This window comes from Indicator indicator, chromosome 2 (genome assembly GCF_027791375.1).
Source record: "Indicator indicator isolate 239-I01 chromosome 2, UM_Iind_1.1, whole genome shotgun sequence".
Taxonomy (NCBI): domain Eukaryota; kingdom Metazoa; phylum Chordata; class Aves; order Piciformes; family Indicatoridae; genus Indicator; species Indicator indicator.
The window spans coordinates 16,910,591-16,930,223 of NC_072011.1; the positions used below are offsets into that span (position 1 = coordinate 16,910,591).

Here is a 19,633-nt window from a genome sequence, read left to right on the forward strand (position 1 = left end):
TTTTTGTGTGAAATGCTTAATGGGTTAAAACACCAACTAAAGCTTGCTGTGAGCCTGTACTGAGTTTGGCTGAGCTGGAGTTAATTGTCCTCTAAGCATTTTTCTAGTGCTGGGTTTTGCAGTACCATAGCTGGGTGTTGGTAACACAGCAGTGCTTTGGCTACTGCTGAACAAGCACCCAGGCTGTGCTTTACCAACATTTCCCTGCCCCTAGACTACACTGAGGGGTAAGCAAGATCTGGGGAGGGGACACAGCAGGGCCAGTTGACCCAAACTGGCCAAAGGGGTATTCCATACCATATGATGTCAGTTCAGATATAAGAACTAAGCAAATAAAGTAAGTGGGGGGTACTCATCCATGGTGTCTGTCCTTCAGAGCAGAGCCCTGCTTCCCGAGACCAACCACCGTCTGCTGATGGGAAGCAGAGAACAACATCTCTCTGTGCTTTTGCTGCTGTGCAAGGCCTTTGCCTGTGCTTATTATTATCATTATCAAATTGCTTCTATCATATTATTGGCTTTTGTTATATTTTCCCCTCTCCCCTGGCCATCTAAGAAGGGGAGTGACGGAGCGGCTTTGCTGGCCCCCACCCAGGGCCAAACCAGTACAAAGCCTCAGATTACTGTTTTTAGATATAAAAGCACAAACCTCAGCCTTTATCTCACATTCCCTTCCCCTGTAGTCCTTTATTCTACTCTTCTTCCACTTGTATCATCCTATCTTCTTCCATGCTGTTCACTACATCAACTGTTTTTACATGCACAATCAGTGCACAGCCACTTTCACTATCTACTTTCAGAAAACAACTGCTCTGTTTCAGATCTCTACAAAACAATCTTCTACAAAGCCAAAATACTGGTTGTCATTGCTAGCTTCTCACACCACCTTCAGCCTACTCTATAGACTAGTTTTTTATCAGTCTCTGAGGAGTTTTATAGCTGCAAATACCCAGAGAGAGGAGATGAAACTCTCTATTGCTTCTGAAAGTAGGAGTGCAAGAGTTCTGCCTCCTAAAATCCTTTAGAAATACTTTACAGCTGGGCAGAAACAAAATGTTGGGACTCATCACCTAGAGTTCAGTCTCCTATCAATCTAAAGCAAATTTGTTTGAGAGGTACTGCCCCGAATTAATTTAAAATTACTAAGTCTTAGAGTAATTTCCAATTCAGATCAGAACAGCTGCATGTGAGCATCTTAACTCTTGCACTGGAACCCAAAAGAGCTCTTTAGTAACCCAGAAATGTCAGAGGGCACTTTTCACCCCCTTTGGCCAGGATATAGGTTTCAAGGACCAGCTTTAAGTTTCAGGGTTATTGTAGCAATACAAGCTTTAAGATGAAAGCATTTATCAGACTGATAGTCCTGCTGGCTAAACTCCTGCTGAAGCTGTAAAAATGTCTAATAGTGTTATAATCCATTACTCAAGTTATAAATGCCACACTCAAACTACTTATGTCAGATGAATAGAACTCTCTTGACCTTCAAAAAAAAAAAAGGTTGAGCCACAGAGGATGCCTGAAGGATTCAACAGAGAAATTAAAATGTTGCATTTTTAGTTGTTTAAATTAGTATTTTTCAGGTACTTGCAGATCCACGAGATCTGAAGGAATGTTGGGAAAAGGTAGTGAAGAAATTATAGTGATTTCTTAACCCTTGACTACACAAGCTAAATGATAATAGTAATTAAATAAAAAAAAATCCCAAGTACTTATTTTGAAGTGGTTCTTTGTCCCCTTGCTCTGTTTGTCTTGTCTCATCTCCTCTCATTTCATGCCATTTATTATTTCAACTGTTTTTCATACATTTCTATCTGTAGAATTGCATTTGGAGAATCATGCATAATCTGGTAATAAAATCACCAAATACTTTCGAAGTATGAGTCAGTTACACAATATAAAAAAGTATTTCTTTACAAAACATAACAAACATAACAAATCCTGCACTATAGCAAAGCTGTAGCTGATTAAAGGTCATAGAAATGCACAGCAGTATCCAATAGTGTCCTGATGCTGTATACCTTCAAGGGAAAACTGGAATAAACAGCATGGGAATAATTCACACATCGTTTTTCAAGTGTACCAAGAGCTGAAATTTGGTTCCAGTTCTGAAACAGAAGTGTCTGGGTTCTCTATGAAACCCAAGCTTAGAGCAATTCCTCTTCAAGGCCAGGCTGGATGTGGCTCTGGGCAACCTGGTCTAGTGCAAAGTGTCCCTACCCATGGCAGGGAGGGTTGGAACTAGATGATCCTTGAGGTCCCTTCCAACCCTGACAATTCTATGGTTCTTTGGTTCTATGACTCATTATAACAAACGTGAATGACTGAAAAATACCCTTCTCTGAAATCTGTTGACCAGTTAGCCTTTGTGGTAACCTGTGATGAGTTTCACAAGCTAGTTCTCGCAGATAAAAAGTTTTTTTAATCTAATATTTTTTCAGCTAAAGATAGTTGTTGGGCTATTATCTATGAAGCTGTCAGTCAAGACTGCAATGTTTTTAAATTCCCAAGATTTCAAAGATTCTTCAATTAGCAGCCTGAAATATACCAATTCCTAAAAGTAATATCCTCTAGTTGAGGATGCCCCTGCATCTGCCAACTGCAGAGGCAGTTGGACTAGATGACCTTTGGAGGTGCCTTCCAACCCAGACCATTCTATGATTCCATAATATGGCAATCAAAAGATGGGGTATTCTATGCTGAAGAGTTCATCTTGTGAGATAAGCATTAGAACAGCCAATAAGTGAAAAATTCAGTCCAGGAGAAACAACTTGAATTTGTTCAGTGACTTTGCTGCATGATCTGTTGTGCTGAACTGTCCCTATTCCTGTAAGATCTGTTGTGACACTGTAATGTGTCTGGACCAGATAAAATACTAGTATGAGGAAATGGTTTGATAGCAGCAAGCTCAACACATCCACAGTGTAGCAACCAAAGACCTGGTACACTGAAGGTCCAGCTCAGGAGGTCCCCTACTGGGTAAATGAACTAGAGTTTACTAACAGTGATGCTATTTTTGCACAAAACACATTTTGTTGCTATTTAATTTGGTTTAAGGTAAGTAAATTGAACTCATCAACAGCAAGCATGCTCAACCTTTATGTTAATTTGAATATATTAGCTCAGTAGGAAAGGAGGAGATCCTACCATCTCATCACATCTGATTACCTGCAGTAGCTGAGCAAATTAAATTGTTATGATTTACAGACTGATGTCACACAAGCTGTGCTCACTTTCCTCTCCAGGGAACCTAGTCACTGTTTGTTCCTGCATCTTTGCCTGTCCTCACTGTCAGAGAAGCTTTCCAGAACTACAGTCACATTGACTTTTGTAATAACTGAGGATAACCCAATCCCACCAAAAATGTATTTAGAGACTTAATGTACATACAAGGGGTAAAAACCAGAATTATTCCCCGTCTGAGGTTCTGGTTGTACAAACTGAACAGCCAATGCTGCTACAGAAAGATATTGATAAAATAAGATAGCTCCCTCCAGGGCATTTACTATGAAAACTGAAGGTTTCTAATGTTGCTGGTTAAACAAAACTCCCAGGAAATCTGATCAATGCATTTTCAGAACATGGGCCATCATTCTGTGCCAGGGCAATGACTGAGCCTTTGACCGAAACTCAGGTTGAAATACTAGAAGCTGGACTTGCTATAGCTACAGGAAGAAATATAAAGCTATTGGAGGCTACTTTAAGGCAGCAACCCTAAAGTGAGAGATTCCAGTATCACCATGCTAGATGGCTAGAAAGGGAACATCTATCTGCTTTACTCCTGTAGGCCCAGTATTTTTAGAAGAATAACACGTACATTTGACAACTGAGGAATGAAGAACAACTCACAGACTCTGACAATTAAAACAGAATTGAAAACTAATCTAATAAGCACCATCCTAGTATAAATTTGATTATTTAAACCTCAACATTTTCACAGAAAGGCAGAATTTGCCTCACAGGAGTACACAAAGTACCTTAATAGATTGAATTTAAATTTTCTGGATACACTGAAACGTTCCGAATATTTATGTCATCTGTCATGAAACCTCTAATCTTCCCTAAGATGTGGCTAAGTTTCCAGTAACTTCACTGAGCATTCTCCTATAGGATATGTAGCAGCTGTAACGACAAAGCAACCACACCAAGTTTTTCCAGGAAGTGACTGATTACATTAGAAAGGCAAAAGGTTAGACATGTCCTAGAAGACGCTTACTGGACCCCTAATACCTCTATGTAACCTGTTAAGTGTTGCTCTCTCACAACAGTAAATATTTTAAACACTGATTTTTTAAATTTAAAATTATTAAAAATATAGCATGACATAAAGGCAAGCCCAGCATCCCCATTTTTATAATGCAAATTGACTACTTTGTCTTCCCCTACATGAAGTGATTCCTGGCTGGTTCTTCTCCCTGCACTGCTAATCCATCCAAGTACACTATGTAGAATACCTGTTGTTATAGTCTGCTGGGGTTTCTGCACCTGCCAGATCATTCATGCAGAGCACATATCCTCACTATGCCAAAGCACACATGCAGGTCTTTATGTCAGGAAATCCTAAGGGGGAGCATATTTCCATTGGAATGTTTTGATTTTTTCAGAACTGAATATACCATTTTAGTTGGTTTGGCTTTGGGTTTTTTTTTTCCCCTTTGTTTGGTGTTTTGTGGGGGTTTTTTTGTTTTGTTTTGTTTTGTTTTCTGCTAGTTGTCACTTGTAATGACACATGCAAAGACTTCCAAGACACTAGTGAGTCATGATCTCCTTCTGGAAGAAATGTCCCACCTAGGTATTTTGTTATTTCAGTTTTGCTTTAATGAGTTACAAGGTGCAAATATAAACCTTATTTACACATTTCCTGAATGTTCCTAACCCTTTTTCTAAATGTATTGCAGGAAAATAGTGCTGCCCTTCAAGACTTAGGACAGAGATGTGATTATTTCTGCTAGCAGCTAAGTTAATTCATATTCAAGATCACAGTTGGACAGAGGGACTTCCTAAATTTCAAAGTAATCTGTTCCAGGACCCCTTTTCATTTTCCTCAGAGTAAACCAACATTGAAGCAATAGCCCAGAAGAGAAATCTCACCAGCATCTTGTGACCAAGTAAACCAGGAGTATCTCACAAAAACTTACAGTTTTGGTTTTAACATTCTTCAGGGCAGTGTTTCCAAAGTCTGGAATCGTCCTCTTCCATCCACCCACCTTGGTTTTTCAGTATTTCAATTTACTCTTTGCCTTTCTGGTTCCTTTCCTGTTTGGCAGACCTATCTTGCTGTAGAAATGATGCCATTAACACTTCACACTGGGTACTCTGCATTTGTAGCTGTCTCATCCAATGTTGTTTCCTTGATATTCTCCTTTTCAAAGTTTCAACCTGTCTTTACACTTTCTCCTTCAGTTTCCTCCCTCCCCTCTCTCCCCTCAGAGGAAAAAAAAAAACAGAATGGCACAGTTTTGAGACTACTTGCATATTTCACTCCTGAAATGACATGCAAGGCTGCTACCTCATTTACAGTCATTGAGCTATGTTATACTGTCTTAGAGAGATGGAAAGCCAGTGTGGTTTGAAACCCTAGGATCTAGGATTTCAGTATTTATTAAATGGATTTGTTGCCAAAGATCTCCAGTGTATTTACTTTGTCTCCTCATTTGAGGGCTTTCTAACAGTTATGTGGACCCCATGGACTTTGTGAGGAGAGAAGGAAGAAGCCTGAAAGTAGGTAACTTAAACTAGTGCTGATTTTGAAAGCATTAATGGTCTTGAATGAGAATTTCACTGCTGTGCATATATGCAGTTAAGTGAATGATCTAGTGGTATATCATCTCTTTCTAGGGCTGGTAATTGCTCATATCCAAAGGAAAAAAAACTAATAAAAAACTCCTCTGTTTTTATTTAAGACAAAAAGACAGTCAAAGAAAATCTAGTACTTTCCCCTGAGCTTGAGTATATATTGTGGTGATGTCTCTTTTTTTTTGGTGTCAGTTAAAGAAATTATTTTACAGTGGCTGAATTTTTAATGGAAATAAAAAGTATTCAGCAGGAGAGCAGCTGTCTCACTCTCTGGTTTTCTCTCTCTTTCTCTTTGTGTTTTGTGTTAAGAAAGCCAGAAATACCACATTGAGAAAAAACAAGCTTTCGCGTTTTAATGTATCCTAAGAGTGACTGCTGCACTCTCTTCTGCTTTGTAATGGAGAAACAGTAAATACAAAGAGCACAAGGAATGCAAAATGCTAATACCACAACATGCAACATGTTGTAACTTACCCTTTGCAAGGCTGGTTTTTTTTGTTAGGCTAACGACAGAATGGCAGTAATTTTCCAAGTATTTCATATGTTACTAAGTCCACACGTGAAGTAGCATGCAAAATAAACCAAAAGCCAGCAGCTGGAACATCTTCTACAGGAGATCTTCTGTAACTTTTTACATATACAGGGCTCCAAGACTGGACCACTGAGTTCCCACAGCAGAAGTTCTCTGGAATACGCTTCAAACCATGCATTTTCTGTTTTCTCACTAAAGTCTGCCAGGAAACTGCACACGTCTATGAAAACACATATTCTCCACATATATCCAATCATGTCTAGTAACAAAACTAACTATTTGTTAGGGTTAGGCAGGAAAATACAATTAATTTTACAACCAACCACTCAATCAGGCAAAGAAAATACACTTGACAGTCTTCTGCCTTTTCTCAAATAAGGTTTTAGTTATTTCCTGAAAGATACATTGAACGCTGAAGCTAAAATTTCCAGCAGAGTTTTAGAAGTCTCAGACTTTCTGCTAGGATTTTGTGGTTTGGTTTTTTTTCCTAACTGAAAATGGTATTACTTAGCAACAAGGACTGCACTCTTGGCCACTGAAAATGCAATACAAAGCAGTTTAGAAGCAATGTCCTTGCTGTTTTGAATTTCATAATACAAAATCAAGAAGCCCCTGGGTTAAGCTCTATGCTAATGGAAGCCAGTTGCTCAACCTCTGCATTCTCCTCCTATGTCTTGTGTGCTAGCAGAGAGGGGCAACTTAGGATAGTCAGGAAATACATAGAATGGGTGAGGTCAAGTATAACTGAATCAACATGGAGATAGGCTGAGTAATAAACTGCTACAAAAACGAGGCACTGAAGAAGAATGACTGTCCTTCTAAACACAAAGAAAGCAGGGAAAAATTAATCCCTTTTCAGCTGATGCATCTGAACACTGACAAGAAACTGGCTTCTGGACAAAGAGCAGAAAGCTCAACCTGAATCCATGCAGGATGAAACATTGATGGGGAAGGTTTTGGAGAATTAAGAGATACTGCTCCCACTTCCCACTGACATACTGTCTCTTTCTGTCAAATCAGTGGAAAGATTATGAGATACCACATTCTGAAAGTAACACCTTTCATCTCCAATTCACTGTGAAACTTGACCTTGCTTTCCCAGACAAGATCTAGTGCAGAAATCCACAAATCTTCTCCTCCAGACTCAATCACACCAATTGTCCTTTCCTGCACCAAGGTTTCAGACTATTCACAGGCTTGAACACATCTGACCCAAGTTCAAGACTCCATTTGGCTCCTGGTCTTCTTACTAACTTACATAAAAAAAAAAAAAATCGATGGATCGAGTTGCAGGGATAATAAAGCTTAAATTAACCATCCTGGCGGCGACATTTCTCTTGAACTGAAAAGACCACAATGCTCTGGATGAACTAGAGGGGTCCTGAGGCCAAAGTGTTCCCAGCCAAGTGGCTCTGGCAATGGCATAACACAGTCTGTTTCTGAAAAAAAGCTGTAACATTCTCATAGTTTGGAGACTTTTTCCTCTAAGAATCACACTTCCATTCACATGTTCTCTCCTGCCCAACTCAGAATCAAAACAAATTAAAGCAATCTTTCTATCTTACATAAGACTTTTAGAAAGCAAGCAACTTCCTGGAGGAGGTGCCATTTTTTTCCCTCAACTGCCTAAAAAGTAGCCTACCTGCTACTTTGCACAGATGCACTGCAAATCCTCCTTCTTACTATTTGCCCCTACAGCTCAAGCACAACACAGTGGTTTTTTAGAACAACAGTTTCAATTAAGTGCTCCCCATCCCAAAAAACTAAAGACTTCAGGTGAATCTTTCTATACAAGTGCCAAGAAGGTGAGAGGAGAGGCAAATGATTTCTCTTTTCTTGACACGTCCCACAGAGAGATGGGTTGTGTTTCTATTTGCACTTATCCTTATTTTGCTGACTCAAACACCCATCCTCCAAAAATGTAAAACAGAACAGGGTATAAAAGTGCTAACTGGACACACTGACTGGATAGCACGAGTCTTCAGCTCTCCTTCCATTCTCTGGTTTGTCACCGCCTTTGACATTCTTCCTTTCCTGAGGGAGTAGAACATGTGGCAGAACATGCAGAGCTTAACAAACCCCAGATTCTGGTCAACTAATAAGAACATTGTGACTCATCTGAGTGTCATGTTAGATCAAGGTAAAGAGTTACAAGATACATTGTTCAGGGTGATCTGCATATCCTAGTACACTGTACACATCCAAGGGGATGCAGAAATTTATTCAGCCATTTGCTTTTCTCAGTAACAAACATCAAACACCCTGCCTGCAAGGATGAGCAAACATTAAAATAGTTGTATAACTCCTTTGTGGGGAAAGGTTATTTGCTAGACTCATCTGAAACAGTGCTGGCATGAAGCGTTACAAGAGCTACTGAGCAAACACGAGCCATGATTCTGTCAGACCACAAACGTCCCCCATGTTACAGCCTCCATGACTAGAACAAACGGCAACATCTCTCAGCTCTCAGTGTCCTGCCACTACAGGGTGGATGAAGAGCAGCAAGGGCAACATTAGGCAAGGAACAAATGAAGTGAGTAGGAAGAAGAAAGTAGACTGAAACTTCACCCTTTTTCTCTGCTCCTTCAATTACCCGCTCAATAACTACACAGTATCATGATGCAAGAGCTTCTGGCAGGGAAAACCTTGCCTGGAATAAAGAGATGCCATGGCTCCTGAAGCCACAGATGAAACCTAGAGGCTCCAAGGAGAACATCCTTGTTGTCTAATCTCACCAAAGGCAAAGCCTATAAAGTTCTTATCTGAGTACTGCAATATGTAGTGTAGCTAGAAAAGGAGAGCACAAGTCAAAAAAAAGCACAATGCACCAAGCTATTTAACCCTTTTCATTCCTTCTTTTTGGAAGCTTTATTCTCAGCAGAATAATGCATGAAACCTACTGAAGAAACTAGGAAAAGGAAAGACAATGCTAACAAAACTATGCAGACAACAGGGAGAAAAAAAGATAATTTTTTTAATTTCAGAAATAGCTGCATAATGCAGCTTTAAAACAATGAGTTCAGAGAAAGAAAGGATAAGTAACACTTAAAATTCACATAACTTTTTCACACATCTGTCACTATTATGTGCCATCATAAAAATCAAGTCACAAGCAAAGTAGAAAAACAAAGTGTTACTGGCTTCCAGCATGTATAAATATATAAAGCAAGCATACAAGGTCTCTACAAAAACATTGAAACATTTCAAGTATATATAAACAATCCACATATTTTGTCTATCAAGAGATGCAACAGGACAGCAAACATTCACAGAACGTTTAGCACAAGCAAGCAGAAATCATTAATTTTAATATCAAGTCTGCCACAAAGGTTTGAAATGCTTCTAAAAATAACTCAAAATATTAAAGAGAGTTAAGCTGTGATGGGTTTTTTTTATCTGTTTGTTTTATACAACAAGCAGATTTATCTTGAAAGACAACTGAAGTCTCCTTCCCCTGTCCTCTTTTTTGCATTGTAATGGTACTGCCCAACGATACAGCATGCAATGCTAAATCCTTATACGCAATTTAACCATTGTCTGCAGTCCTTGTAGCTTGAATAAGCTGCCTACTTAATTAATGACACTTCCTCAGTGCTATAAGAAGCCTCTAGCCATTTTCCTCAGTAATCTGAGTCATTCACCCATCAATGAAAAACAATGAAAATAAGTATTACAGTTCTTCCTCAAAGACTGTACCTTACAGTGAAATTCTGACCAGCCTTAGCCATTGTAAAAGTGTATGTATGGTCATTTGATAGTCTCTGAATGGGGTAAAGACGCATTTTCATATGTTAAGTTATAAAAATATAGATATTCCCTGGCATTTTAAAGTCTCCTCTAGTTGAGCATTTAAAGTTCCTTAATAGGGGCAAGGACCATTCTAATAAAGACAAAAATTATTGCTTACACTTTCAAATTTTACAGGCTGTAAATTCCTCATTTTGTCCTTTCTTCCATTTATTCATAATAATCAAGGTAAATATTTTCCTTCCCTACACTGCCCTAGTTACCTGTTTGTAGCTCCCTTTCATCATTCTGTCAACTCATTAGAAGGCTGTTTTCAAGGGTTTTTTTCCAAAGAGCCAGATGCCTGAGCATAATTAAACTCGATCAGTGCGACTATCGCAACAGTAAGGACAGCATCGGATTAAAAGAAAAACAGTAGGGTGAATGGAAGCATGAACTCTTCATTCCAGAGCAGCAAAAGAAGACATAGGTGAGAAAATTACATCATGGCCCAAACAGATGCAACACTGAAAAAAACAAATTAATTATTTTTAAGCCACATTCTGGAAGATAGGTAAGGCTTATCCCTGCTTTCAGCTTAGAACTTGCTCAGAAGAACTGTTTCCCTAAAAAGTTGCTAGCAACTGAACATCAAAGTCCACAGATGAAAATGGGGATCCAAAAGCAGACTCTGCTATAATGGATTTATTAGTTAAAATTCCTGCCAAGGACTAAAGCCGTATCAAAACCAAGTTGTCCAGGACAAGTTGATGAAACACTGCTACCATCATTATCAGTGCATCACGTTACTTAGCCTCTGCCTCCTCCTGAGAATTGTGCCCTAGCTCTTACCTCTAGCAGCCACTTGGCACAGCACACCACTGACCCTATCAAGGTCACCAAGTGCTCTGCTAGCACACAGATTCCACTCAACTACACCACTGGGCCCAGAAAGCAGTAAGCATTCCCTCCTTCATGTGAAGCTCCTTTCAGGGTCCCAGGCTCCACTGAAGCACTGCAGACAGGATGCTGCAGGCAAGCTGAAGGAGCTGAAACCTACCCCTGCATCATGCCTGTCAGGGAAAAAGATGCTGAAGCATCTGTCGTTGCCATGGGAGTAGGGATGGCAAATGCTGGGAGCAGGAGTGACTAACAGCATAGAAACTGTCTTCCTGCACAGCCACTACAAGCTACAAAAGATTTACAAAAAAATCAACATACAGACCTCCTGCACCCTGCGTTTTCATAGAATCATAGAACTGTTAGGGTTGGAAGGGACCTCAAGGATTATCTAGTTCCAATACCCCTGCCATGGGCAGGGACACCTCACACTAGATCAGGTTGCTTAGAGCCCCATCCAGCCTGGCCTTAAAAACTTCCAGGGATGGGGTTTCCATCACCTGCCTGGGCAACCTGTTCCAGTCTCTCACCACCCTCACAGTGAAGAATTTCTTCCTAATATCCCATCTACCCATTAATCTACCCATTTCTAGTTTTGCTCCATTCTACAGAGTCCTATCACTACCTGATATCCTAAAAAGTCCCTCCCCAGCTTTCTTGTAGGCCCCCTTCAGATACTGGAAGGTCACAAGAAGGTCTCCTCAGAGCCTTCTCTTCTCCAGACTGAATAGCCCAAACTCTTTCAGTCTGTCCTCATAGCAGAGGTGCTCCAGCCCTCTGATCATCCTCGTGGCCCTTCTCTGGACACGTTCCAGCACCTCCAGATCCTTCTTGAAATAGGGGCTCCAGAACTGGATGCAGTACTCCAGGTGGGGTCTCACCAGAGCGGAGTAGAGGGGGAGAATCACCTCCCTCGACCTTCTGGCTATGCTTCTCTTGATGCAGCCCAAGACATGATTGGCTTTCTGGGCTGCAAGTGCACACTGCTGGCTCATGTTGAGCTTCTCATCCACCAGCACCCCGAAGTCTTTTTCTTCAGGGCTGTTCTCAAGCCAGTCACTGCCCAGCCTATATCAGTGCTTGGGATTGCCCCAGCCCAGATGCAGGACCTTGCATTTGGTCTTGTTGAACCTCATGAGGTTGCCAAGGGCCTACCTCTCCAGCCTGTCAAGGTCCCTCTGGATGCTATCCCTTCCCTCCAGCGTGTCTTCTGCACCACACAGCTTGGTGTCATCAGCAAACTTGCTGAGGGTGCTCTCAATGCCACTGTCCACGTCGCCAACAAGGATGTTAAACAAGACTGATCCCAAGACTGATCCCTGAGGGACTCCACTTGTTACTGGCCTCCACTTGGACATGGAGCCATTGACAGCCACTCTTTGGGTGCAGCCATCAAGCCAGTATTTGTTTTGAGACAAAGCAGCTTCATCTGCCACTGGTTTCCTTGTTTTCTTCCTGTGTCTTGTAAGACCCTGCAGTGCACATTGTATCTGTTCCTAACATGGAGCTGCTTTTCTTTTCCAAGAACAGGGTTTTGTATGACTGTACACCGAGCAGGCTGAAACTTTGAGTCTGTATTTGCACATCTGTAGTAGCAGTGTATGCTTTGCCGTGATGGTCCCACATGCAATAATTCATGTTGAATCAAATTAGCTAATGGCTTGTATACTGTCCTGGTTGAAGGCAGCCTGCTCCCAAAAGCAAGCCCCGCCCCCTGCCCTGGCCAAAGATTGGGATGAAAGTAATACACAAAGCCCTGTGTTTGAGATAAGGAGTTTAATGCAAATAATACACTGTATAATGACCTTAGCTATTGAGCAGAAAAGCACAGCAAAAGCAGCAGCAGAAGCCAGTGATGAAATGACTCCCCCACCCTCAACCTGCAGCCAAGCCAGCATGGCAGAAAAGACCAACACCCCAAAACCAAAATTCAGAAGCAGCAACTGTAACAGGAAGCCTCCAATGTTACAGTCCAAACTACAAGCCCCACGATGCTCTGCACCAGCCACCACTTTCATTGTAAAGCTGACATGATGTAAGCATTCTATCAATCAGCAGATTCAAGTGGCAAAACCCATGATATATACCCATTTTCAAAGCCAACAGAAGGAAGCATGGTGGCTAAATTCACGTGAGGCTGTAGTCTGTCATGTCCTACCCAAAGAGAATCCTGGCCAATCTCCACAAATAAAACTTTACAACAGGAAAGAGGAGGGGTTGGGGAGTGGAGACAGACTGAGAGAGTTGGGGCTACTCCGTCTGGAGAAGAGAAGGCTCTGAGGAGACCTTCTTGTGACCTTCCGGTATCTGAAGGGGGCCTTCAAGAAAGCTGGGGAGGGACTTTTTAGGATATCAGGTAGTGATAGGACTCCGTAGAATGGAGCAAAACTAGAAATGGGCAGATTCATGGGTAGATGGGATGTTAGGAAGAAATTCTTCACTGCGAGGGTGGTGAGACACTGGAACAGGTTGCCCAGGCAGGTGATGGAAGCCCCATCCCTGGAGGTTTTTAAGGCCAGGCTGGATGTGGCTCTGAGCAACCTGATCTAGTGTGAGGTGTCCTTGCCTGTGGCAGGGGGATTGGAACTAGATGATCCTTGAGGTCCCTTCCAACCCTAACAATTCTATGATTCTATGAAAGGGAAATGGGCTCCTAGGGACTTCAGAAAAGTCTTATGATTTACACTATCTGAGATGCAGGGAATAAGTATAGACGAATAGCATCTCTTGAGATATCTAGTTATTAAAATATATTCATTCATTTGCATTAATTTTCATCACAGCTTCCCTCTATTGGAGAGTGATTTCCTTTTGATTCCTTTCTTGCACACAAAAACAGCAACAAAAAACCCCAGTGAAGTCCAGGGAGTTACATGATATTGCTATAAACAAGAGGATAACCATCCCCTTCTATAGTCTTCACCTAGCTCTCTGACATTGTGCCTTTCTCCATTGTGAACAGGTAAGGTTTTTCACTAAGTAAAATCTGAGAGGAGAGAGATGGAGAGAGAGCGAGAAAGAGAGTAAGAGACTAGCCTAAGGGCAGCAGAAGTTGATAGAAAAATGTCACTAGGAGCTGAGTAAGCAAACAGGAGGGGAGATGAAGCACTGGAAAGATATTTTATATGACTTGTGGGCTTACGACAAATCCTCAATTACTTATTGACTTTCCTTCCATAATTATAAATAAACCCTTTGGCTAGACAAAACTCAAGTTTTTCTCACATGGGAAGTCATTCTATCTACTTAGTATGTACACTCCCTCTCTGCAAACAAGAATGCTATGACACTACAGCACTGTCTCAAGACAGGGTACAGCATTTTTACATTTAGTTTCAATTTACTTTTCATTTTAAATATACTTTTCACCCCTACATGGTCCTAGGTGAGCCTTCTCACCAGAAAAAAACTCCACACGACCCCAAGGAAGGAGGCTCTACTACTGTCACCTGTAGCCCTGAAAAAACCCCACCATTTCAAAGCAGTGAAAGGAAAGACTCTTCTGAGTGATCCCACCCATGCAAGTTTCATCCAAGTGTGGCTTACACTATATCCCCATCAATGACCTGAAAAAAAAAGGGATAGAGGGTGCCCTCAAAAAGTTTGCTGACGATACCAAACTGGGAGAAGATAGAGGATGAGACTTGAAGAAAAGAGGAGGATGTATGCAGCAGAGGATTGAGGGAGAAAGTTAATAGAATTGAAAAACAAGGTGAACAAATGGAATATATTGAGTAAATTTTTATCAGGATAATAGAAAACTGATACTGAGCAATACATTCCACTTGGAAATTTAACTTTCCGCTTTAATTATGTTAAAGGTCATGGGGCCTTGGAGTGTAGTGTTTTCCAGGAATATTTTCACAAGCAATCTTCAGGGTGACAGAAGGGTGACAAAAAGAATAGTATGAAAATATATATTTGAATATTGACATTTATCTTTCACTCACTTTACTGACAAATGGATTACGCTAGGCAATAGGGAAGATGCTGAAGTTACTCTAAGCTAGAACAATATTCTGTTCTCATTCACACAGATACAAATCAGGAAAGAAATTAGGTAAGAAGATAGTTAGCAAGAGTATCCATTTCCCTATGTGCTTATTTGTGTGTAATAAATGCAATGTCTTTTCCCTCCAATTTGCTATATTTAGTTGGAACTGAACATGGTCTCTCACCTAGTACTTAGTGAATCATATTTCCTTGTGCCTCCAGAGGCAAACACATCTAAATACAGTTTAGAAGACCACTTCATTCCACCAGCTCCAGAGAACAGTACAAAGATCCACCATCACTCAACATGCAAACCCCACTGTTAAGAGAACTGTGAAGAGTAGTATCAGTCTTGTGGCTGGTTTGGTCTCTATTTCAGTGAGTTTGTCAGCAGCAGGGTCTGTAACTCAGGTGAGTGATTTTCACACAGCTGGAAGTGGACACTAAACAACTGTTTGTTTTCTGGAATAACCACCTATGAAGCATCCAGATTAGAAAGTCCAAATATATTGGCTAAACAGAACTAAAGATAGCCACCCCGAATTAAAAACTCCAGTTAAGGTATTTCCAAACACAGCAGCAGCAACTGAGTATCACACAAACAGAGTAGCCTTGTATTTAAAACATAGGACCGAGAGCTATTAGATATGACTTTACATTCCTGCTTCCACTGCTTGTCTTTTCCTCTTGACCTTTAGTGAATTATTTATTGTCAAGATTTACATTTCCCCAGATTCAAAAAGAGGCAGTTAGATTCCCTGGCTTTAAAGAGCAGTGCTGTGATAATTAATTCATTATTCTTAGCAGAACATGCTAAAATGATGCCACAGAAAGGCAGTATTGTTAGTGCTATTATATTCCACGAGCAGTTCCCAAAAGAACTCTCTCTTGGATGGATTTACAGTACTCTAAATTAAAGTCAGTGCTACACTGAGTCTTGAACAAGCACCTTTTCGTAGTGGTGTAATGTGAAGGAAGGAAAATGATCCAGCTGTGATCATAACAGTTGTTTCTTTACACTATTCTATGCACATCATTTCTTTCAGTGCTGTATTATACACATAATAACCACAGTGACAGCAAGCACGTGGAAGGAAAGACTCTTCCAGCAAGCTCAACAGTGAAAGCAAAGGGCCATTGTAAATTCTGCAAATGAAACCAGTGGGCTACCTAAAGCCTCTCTTTAAATGGTGATGTAACAAATGTCATAACTGGGGTTTTGGTGTGGGGTGTTTTTTTTTTCCCCAAAGCTCAGCAAGTTGTGGACTCAAAACACTGAAAAATCGTGGCCTTCTGACAATCTAATAACCTTATCTTTCACAGGAACTGCTTTTGCTGCCACTGCAGACTGTACAGATGTATACAGAAATGACCAGTCAGAAGTTTACTAGTCCTGGCTGTATCTCTGCTCAAACATATTTTGTCAAGAAATTAGGGGCACAAATTCACATTCCTGTCTCAGTCAACTAATCCTGAGTAAGACCGTGTGTGAATCAGGGTGAAAAATGATGACAGGTAACTTGGTACATTGTCATGTTTGCCTCGTAAGAATGACAGAATTTTAACTATTCATGGGAGCACCAGTTTTCAAGGAAACTGTTCTTACAAAGTAATCATTTTACTTAACTTTGTAAGAGGTGCATTTTATAGCACATCAATGTAATACAATTAATAATGCTACAAAAACAATTACCTGTTGGTCATCTGGAGTCCATATGCCACAGGTGATCTGACTCTCCAAATTTATTTCTGAAGACCAGTGTCTCTGTCCGCTGACTGAACCGACCAGCACAAATCCATCTCTATAGGAGATAAGTGCTTGAGTCCCATCATGGCTCCATGTAAAGTCGCTTACCTTAACATGTCAAAGACAAGAAAATAGATATATAGGCCATGTAGGAATTTTTTGTTGTTTTAGTAACAGGTAGCACTGCACAGAACTAGACTGGCAACTATTAGCCCAGGTGTAGCTCTGATGTCATAGCCTATCGGAATAAAAGAGCTAGCCTTGCAAAGTGTCTTTGTGACAACTATTGCATATCTTTTTCAATAAATAAATGTTTAATTTTCTCCTGTGCTTTTTGAAAGGTATAAAGCATCATTCATTGTCCAGTTCATTTTGCCCCTCAGGGATGGATCACTCTTGACTGCAGAGAAAACATGCATACTGACCTGTGCCCCACGATCATTCACAAGCTCCACAGACCATCTGCCTTCATATTGTATCCAAACAAATATTCCTCCATCTGCATCGCAGGTTGCTAATTTCTGGAATGGTTCATTCCATCTCACCAGCACAACCTTAATGGATTAAAAACAGAAACAGCATTACCAAACTGTGTGTTGCACTAACAATTTCAAGAGAGTCAGTCAAACAATAGTGCAAAATAAACATCACCATATTTAAATGCTAAAGACGATGCACAAATTACCAATTGTCAGCACAGGTACCTCTCAAGAACAGCTGGAATTATTTTGTCACAGCTGCCAGGAAAGGCACAACCTCACACTGTCAGGCCTTTTTTGGAAGGCATTGCATGCTTTCAACAAAAACATACTGCCTACTGGAACCTATGATTTCTTGACAGAAGCAGCAAACTGGAGGCCCTGTGCAGAACATCCACCAATCTTACAAATTATTTCCCCACTGTTATCTCAGAGTCTACGTCCAATCATCACCTCTTACTGACTTTAAATGAAGCTGCATGCATCAGTATCAGATTGAATTTGAACGTTCGTATCAGTAGTGACATGAAAAGAAAAATAGGTGATAGTTCCAAATTATTTTTAAAAAGACATTTCATAGAAAAGTTGCTTCGCTAGCAAGTGCAGAAGGAACATAAAGCTGTTTGAGGCACTTCTCTCTGCATTTGAGCTAGCTGGGCTTTTCTGGAGAATTTAATCAAATCTAAACCTATCAAATTGCTCTCTCATTTCTAATTAATATGAATTTAACAAATACAGTGTCTCTTGAGACCTCAACATAAAACTGAAAAAAAACCCTCAACATGTCATCCTAGCACACGAGGCAGAATACCTTCCCTTAGTGACTTTTTCTTAGAAACTTTTTTTTCAAATTCATTCTGTTTCATAAACATGTAGATATAAATGTGATGCTTATGTTCATAAACAAGGAGATTTGATTCTCCTTAATTATTTTACTGAGACATGGAATATACAAACAAGGAAAATATATTAAATATTAAGTAGAGTTTTATTGTAACTATTTAATGGAGATCCGTTTTTAACGATATTTCTTCATAAGTTTAAATAGATAATTAATAATCTAAAAGAGAGAGAGAAAGAGAAGATTTTCCTAAAACGTTTTGCTCTTTACAGAGATGGAGTGATCCTCCTCAAGATTTCAGTGAATGAGCTGTCTGAGTAGACAGACCCTTCACACTTCACAATGAAACCAGCAGTCATTTTCAGAATTAGGATATAAGTATGCATATGTGAAATCTAAACTCGACAGCCGAAGAAGGATGATTTTACACTTATTTTGCAAGAGCTACACTTACTCATAGAGCGTCAAGGATTGGAACTTCAGAACATGTATACCAATGGAGTTTGCCAGACCAAAGCATCAACCTTTGAATGATTAAACAATCACAATAAACTATTTCTTTGTGCATATATGAAGATAATGAGGAATCGTAGAATCAGTCAGGGTTGGAAGGGACCACAAGGATCACTAATTCCAACCTCCCAGCCACGGGCAGGGACACCCCACACTAGATCAGGCTGGCTAGAGCCTGAAGTATGACAAGCCACCTCTCTGCTGTTAAGCAGCTAAGAAGAATCTCATTTGAGATTTTGCAGAAAAACACTTGCTTCTACTTGATTACACCCTTACAGCTGCACTCCAAATCACTAGGCCTGCCTCCAGTCAGGTAGATTGTATCATGCCACTAAATGGATTGACACTGCCTTTTAAAAAATACTTTTCATTGGAAGAACACTAAATAAAATATTACATCATAGTAATAGAAGTAGCTATACGTTCATAGAGGAGTTGGTCTGACCCTTCCACTAGAACAAGTTTGTCAAAATTTAGTTTTCTTTTTAGTGTAACTTCCCCGCACAGAGCCATTGCTTCATCCACTGAGACAAAATGCAGCCACAATTTAACTGTATTTGCCAGTAATGCCTAACAGTATTATGAAAGTAGTGACAAAAATCCCAAGGATAGCACTGAAAAAATATTCATCTTTAATGGCTGGGAGTCACCAAAGGTAATGACTATTCATAACTGGAAGGTACTTAAAACACTAAACTAAAACCACTAAAGACCTGACCTTTAATGCTTAGACACTGCTCATCTTGTACATTCCATAGATCATACAGAACAAATTGCTAGAGAACATTTAGGACAGAAGAGAAAACTAATTGTTCAAATAACGTATTTTAGCTGACACCATCAAAGATGCTACTATCTGTCTTAAAATGGTTCAGTTTTGCATGACAAAGATTTGAAATCAGCATATATTTCTACAGATTAAGACATACCAGCTGACTTAGTAATACAAGTTATGGGCAAAGCGATAGTGGTTACCTTGACGTGGTTTTTTTCTCTTCTATTTTAAATAGGAATCTTGTTAAAACTTGGACTTGATAGAACACCCATGGGCGCACTTGAATGTAAGCAATCAGATACAAGTTAGTAACTTACAAATTAAACTTACTTCT

At 40.1% G+C, this 19,633-nt stretch overlaps 1 protein-coding gene across 3 annotated transcripts in view; it reads right to left on the minus strand.

Annotated features, from left to right (window-relative positions):
• The window catches only part of TULP4 (TUB like protein 4), a 111,420-nt gene that overhangs the window by 33,743 nt on the left and 58,044 nt on the right, over nucleotides 1-19,633 (minus strand). For all 3 annotated transcript variants that reach the window (XM_054397944.1, XM_054397936.1, XM_054397926.1), the window contains exons 2-3: nucleotides 17,117-17,245; nucleotides 16,638-16,799 (exon numbers count right to left, since the gene is read on the minus strand). In XM_054397944.1, the coding sequence (XP_054253919.1) occupies nucleotides 16,638-16,799; nucleotides 17,117-17,245 (291 nt within the window). The remainder of the gene's footprint in view (nucleotides 1-16,637; nucleotides 16,800-17,116; nucleotides 17,246-19,633) is intronic.